The sequence below is a fragment of the Falco punctatus genome (assembly GCF_963210335.1).
Source record: "Falco punctatus genome assembly, chromosome: 13".
In the NCBI taxonomy this organism is placed as follows: domain Eukaryota; kingdom Metazoa; phylum Chordata; class Aves; order Falconiformes; family Falconidae; genus Falco; species Falco punctatus.
This window is the reverse complement of record NC_137593.1, coordinates 13,403,339-13,409,197: the sequence shown is the minus strand read 5'-3', so window position 1 is coordinate 13,409,197 and position 5,859 is coordinate 13,403,339. Positions and strand designations below refer to the sequence as shown.

The 5,859-nt window shown below is 45.8% G+C and overlaps 1 protein-coding gene across 3 annotated transcripts in view; it reads left to right on the top strand.

Annotated features, from left to right (window-relative positions):
- TMEM207 (transmembrane protein 207) overlaps positions 1-4,029 on the top strand; it is a 28,183-nt gene extending 24,154 nt beyond the window's left edge. Inside the window, exons 2-5 of one of the 3 annotated variants that reach the window (XM_080409446.1) lie at positions 1,805-1,842; positions 2,265-2,309; positions 2,755-2,894; positions 3,874-4,029. In XM_080409446.1, the coding sequence (XP_080265572.1) occupies positions 1,805-1,842; positions 2,265-2,309; positions 2,755-2,894; positions 3,874-4,022 (372 nt within the window). In that variant the 3' untranslated portion in view covers positions 4,023-4,029. The remainder of the gene's footprint in view (positions 1-1,804; positions 1,843-2,264; positions 2,310-2,754; positions 2,895-3,873) is intronic. The other 2 variants (XM_080409445.1, XM_080409444.1) reach the window with 2 other exon arrangements.
- The last annotated feature ends 1,830 nt before the right edge of the window (positions 4,030-5,859 follow it).

Genomic DNA, 5,859 nt, shown 5'->3' with positions numbered 1-5,859 from the left:
GTAACCAGACCCTTCACTGGGACCAGGCTGATTTTAGGGATTTTGTGGGGGGAAGATTTCAACTTTTATAGTTTAGTCATCAGCCCTTTTTATTTGAGGGGGGAGAGAATTTTTTGAGGACCTGATGAATTTGGAGATGATTTAATGTTCACAACAATTCCAATTAATGCAGAGAAAACATGACCACCTTAATACTTTATTCTGTCTATGGCTATTGAAATGGCAGAGCATGGATCTTCAGCAGCATGGGTGGGCGTTTGGCTGCTTTGATAGATTACTGCCTCGTAACAGATGCACTTTGCTGCAGTTTAACTACACTAAGGTAGCTCTGCTGAGGTAGTTTGAAGGATGATAAAAGAGGGTCCAGAGGCTGTCATTCAGCCATGAAGAATACTCAGGGTACACGTAATCACAGCAATCAGCTGTCTGGTTTTGACCTGTTATTCTAATAATCAGTTGAAGTGCAAAGAAAAAAAAAAAAGAAAAAAATTAAAATACTCTGCACCAGGGTACATGTGTGACACGGCAAATTAGCTCAGTTTTGAAAGGACACGTCTGGAAGAGTTGAAGCTTCTGTGCTTTTCTCTGTTCCTCATTTGGGTTTCAGCTGCTCATGAAATTTCATAGATAATGTTTTATATGAAAGACTTATTATACCTAAAAACCTCAAGTGAAACTAGGAACCAAAAGGCAGTGTGTGCACAGGATCAGACACGTTATAGAGATTTGTGGGGTGATTTCTTGCTGTTTAGAGTGACACAAGCTTTGCACAGCAAAATCCTTACAAAGAAGTCCTTTTAATTAGAGGTGTTGCATGACATCTCTCAATTATGTATAATTCATACAAATTCCTAATACAGAACAGAGCCTTCCGGTTTGGCTCAAAGAAAGTCAGAAACCACTGTGGTTTTGATATATGCAGAAGGAAATCCAAAGTAATGATTTACAAATTACATTCTAATAGCTTTCTCCAAGAAATAAATTTAAATTCTTCCATCTTGCTCTTTCTGCTTCCCAGTGTTACTGCAATTCTATACCTGATCCACAATTTTTTTATAGCAAAGTTGGGCAAGTGTTATAAGACACCTAGCACAACTCAGCTAAAAATTATATTGAAGTTGATTCAATCATATTGATGAACCACTTTGGTTACTTTTTGCCCACATAATCTGAAACCAAGGATAAGATCAACAAGGCTTGCAAAAATAAACTTGCTTGAGTAGAAAATATACCTGAAAAACAAGTTTCAGGTTCACATATTTGCAATACCTGAAACCTGACTCTGGGAATGATGCACCACTACTATCCAAAACCAGGAAAAAGCTGGGTAGAGCATACATCTGGTCAAAACAGCTCCAATTTACAGCTGCATTCACAATTAGCTACTGGAAAATGAGCTACAGACCAAGAATTTGATCATGGGACATTTTCAGCAGACATTTCTGAATAGCAAAGCCTAGTTCTGTAAACAGGTCTCTGATACCTGCTTGCGTTTCCCTGCTCTTGTCCTTCCCTCTTTCACATCAAAAGAAATGCTTTCCCCTTGGCCTAGCTTTCATCTGCCAACTATTGAATTTATTGAGCTCTCTGTGAAGTTATCCACTGGTTTCAATATGGGCTAGCTCACACCAGAGGTGTGCAGAGGCAAGAGCTCAGCCAGAGGTCTGGTTTTCATCCCTGCAGGAACCAGCACCTGCATGGCTCTTCCCTTCTGACTTCCCACTCCAAGATCAGTAATTACACTGATAAATTCTAAAAAAACAGCAACACATATCTGCCCTCTCTGATTTATGTGTGTTTTCAGTTAGCAGACTCTGAGTCGGACTGTGAGCTTGGTGAGAGGTGAGTGTCGATCCCCCTTTTCTCACCTGTGGCTGCTCACACCCCGGGCTCTTTTGGGGATGCTGTGCTCCTGCCCAGCACACCAGCACGGCAGAGGAACAAGGGCTTCCAGGAAAGGGCTGTTCGGTTTTTCTTCCAAAAGAGGAAAGGGAGGCTGGCAGCCTTTTTGGGGTTTCAGCAAAAACGCTGGTGGCGGGTGCCAGTGTTGAAAGGCAAACCAGTTGCACGCTGCCTCATACATCAGCTGCAGCTGCTCCCATCTACATAGAGAAACTTTTAATAGAGTTCCCTTGATTGAGGAAAACTTCTCAATCCTCTGCTTACTGGTGATGCTTTTCTTTGTGTTGGTACACAACAGTGTGTTGTGTTGGTGCAGTCCCATTATGCTGGGTTGAAAGTTAATTTTATTTTTCCCTTGCTAGGTACATTGGGCAGAGCGATGAAAACCTTAGCATCTGGTATGTATGGTAAGTTTCAGATCTGTTTTAGAGGGAAAAACTGGCAAACAATATTCTTTGATGGATATATAGAGAGAAAGGCATTAAGAGAGACTGATAGCTAGAGAGCATTGCTCCTGGGCTGTCCCTGTTTTCTGTCTTTACTGACTAATGGGAATCATTTATCCCTATCCTCCTCACTGTACACTGACAACTAAGCTGGGCAAAAACAATGAATGATTTCAGGGAGAAATGTTTGAATTTCCAGCCAGCACTCAGTGCTGAGCACTCAGCACTGAGACATTGGTTTCCGGGGACTTTGATCATGTCCAGTACAGTGATGGGGAAACCGCAACATTTAACGGCTATTTGCAAAAGATGTTAATGAATATGTTAATTTGAAGATATGCAGCCATCTGTTGGTGCTGCCTGCAGATGGTGATGGTACTGTTCCTCCCTGCTGCCTCTGCCTCAGGTTCCTGATGTTGTTTTTCCTGGCCTTGCTCCTGTCCTGCGGGATCTGCTGCTGCCTGCAGTGCTGGCTGAAACGGCGGGGCTGCCTCCCCCACCGGCGCACCCTGGCCGTCTTCGCGCTCAGCGGCTCGGATGCCTTTGGTTAGTCCTCTCCCTGACTGCTGCAAGGTCCTGTTGGCCCCAGCAGGCTTCCCATGGCCCATCCATAGCCCAGTAAGGGGTGGCCAGGCTTCAGTGGGAGCCGGGCTGCAGCTGGGTGCTGTGGTTTCTGGTGAGCAGTGGGGTGTCTGATTTGGACATCTTGGGGGGAAGTTTGGGACCACGAACTGGAGGGGCTTAAGCAGGCCACATCCACTTTTCCCCAGCCATACCTTCAGCTGGACTCAGTGCTGTCCCTGTGTGTCTGTGCATGCCAAAGGAACCTAGCTGGGGCTTGGCCAACGCTGGAGCTATGTAAGCCCTTCTCCTCTGTGCCAGGGCACTTAGCAGCCCGACACAGGTAGCCACGGGCACTGGCTTGGGTCAGGCCACCCTTTCCAACACGTGACCTGCATTTCTCAGTCAGGCAAGACTGCACCGGTCTACCTGAGCCAGCCCAGCAGGCGGTTCGACTGGCTGATACACCCTGGGATCTGTCAAAAAGTTGTCTTGGTGTGTTCTGTTCATCACGGTAGCCACCCTCAGCATTCCCCAGGAGCACCCAGCCTTTTGAGGACTGGGCTATAATAACTGTGTGTAGTACCCAGCGCTGACCTGGAGTGTTGCCAGCAGCATCAGCAGGCTGGGTCAGATAACAGTCCCTGCAAGAAGAATAAAGCTAATTCTGTCATTAGACTAAGCCCTTCCCAGGGGACGTATTGCCTGTTTTCTGGGTTGTCATGAACCGTGAACATCTCCACAGGGAGGACCCACCCCGAACCCACCCAAAATTCCTCTGTTCTCATTTCTTGTATCTGGGGTTTGTGGTGAGAGGCCTTGTGATGCCATGCTTCAAAAATCACATCCATGCCTTTCTGGTTTCCAAGTGGTTTGGCAGCTCCTCCCAGGCTCACCCCTCTCACCCCCACACTCGCTCTTCATGCCTGTCTGCTGTACGGGTCTGGCTTTGCTTTTTCCCCAGCAAGCGAAGTGCCTCGGTGCCCGTTCTCTGGATCTCAGAGCCCCAGCATGGCTGCGGAGATGTCCTCCTCTCTTGCCCCACGGTTCAGCCTTGGCGGAACTGAGTTACCTCCATCCTATGAGGACATTATGAAGGAAAACAAGCTCTAGACACCACATGTTGGCTTTCTGCAATTCCAGTGGTTCATCAGAGATCTTCCATGATGCTACAGCAGTGTGAGATCAAATCAGCCCTTTCCACAGGTTGGCTGAGAGACTGAAAAGCAGCACATATTGCATCTGAACCAAAAAGGGGAGACTAAACGCAACATAATAAAGGCAAAAAACATGTGTTGAATCTACCACAGGAGCTCAGCTTGACATTTTGATAGGGCTGTGGATTTTGAGAAGCTCCCTCAAAGGCCTATCTGTATTCAGGGTTTCTGGCTCAGCCTCCGGATTTATCTCTCTCAGGCTGCTTGAGCTGGTGCAACCCCATGTGTTTTAGGACCACATGTTGATAAATGACTTGATAGTTACTTCTCAAAACTTGGTCTGCTTCTGTCACTCGGCAGGGTGCCAACAAACACCCTCTGGCAAAGTCATGTTGTTCTAATACATTGTAATGCAATCATGCCACTGCAATGAAGGATCGTTTGCCACATTTAAAATATTTAGCACAGCATATCAGATTTGTCTAGTGCAAAAGGCAGCAAATTTATGATCAGGGAAGGGAAAGCAGGAGATGGGGATTATGGGGGGAGTAGCAGCAGCAGGAGCTGGTTACAGAGCACGCAAAGAAAAGTGAGTTTGCTCATTTGAGCTATTCTTAATGTCACGGTGACTGTCCCCAGCTACTCTTGCCCTAGCATTGCAGACCTGCAGGCTTTGGATGGCCCAGGACCCACATGGCAGTTCCTCACAGACATGAATTATGGGGTTAGGTATTTGGTGCTTAGCTGAAAAAAATTATTAGGATTAAAAATGTCATTTTCTTTGAGGTGTCCACTGCAGACAGGATGGAAAGAGACTCCAAGAAGCCACTCAGACTCATACTCAAGCAGGATCAACTCTACATAAGCCATTCCTAGGAGGAATTAGCCTGCCTAGTTCTCAAATTACTGAGGAAAGATGTTGAATTTCCCCTTTAGCTGGATTCCAGATGAAAGCAAGATTATTTTTTTTTGTCATGGGCAGGTCACTGAAAGCTGCATTCAGCTTGGCTGACCTGTCTACCTCTGATCTCTCAGTGGCAAGAGCTGGGAGCTGTGGTCATCCCTCTTGGTGCAGAAGGTAAATGTCACACCTAGTACCACGCACCGCATGCCTGTGGAGCCATGAGCTCACAGCCAAAGTGGGCAGCTGGGTCTATCTTAGATACCCCAAAAGATTAGTGGAAGCCCACAGACTGCCTCGTGGAGCAGCTCCCCAGCTGTGGAGTGAGGTTTGTACCAGTTCCTCTGCTGAGGAAGGAAACTGGGAAGATAAATCCACTAAAGGTTATGAAGTGCCCACATATTCTCATAATGAGGCTATATAAGTACCTTTGCTAGATAAAGAATTATAGCATATTTTGAGAGACAAATTCTCTGCCAGCACCACTGCAAATTATCTCCATAAAATCTTATTTTAGAAGCAGCTTTAATGTTTGACTCTTGTGTGAAAGGAAATAAATGTTACTGTAGCAAAATGAATGTTTGTGCCAGCAGGCTAAAATATTACAGGGTTTGTTAATAAGGAAAATTAGCAAATACAGACTCAGCCAGTGGAGAAGTCGGCCAGTTCTTGAGTGTCCTTTCACTGGCTGACTTAGTAAGAATTGCAGGTAATCAGCACCTCTCAGGATGAGACCTTTTATACACATAACGGCTTTCACTACTCAACCCCTTCAATTTATGCCCTGAAGCATGGGATTTGATTATGTTTGTCACTTCAGCTTGCATAGCCTGCCAGTGGGCATTAAATCAGCCATCACTTCCTTCCCACCTACACACTGCATTGGCTCCAG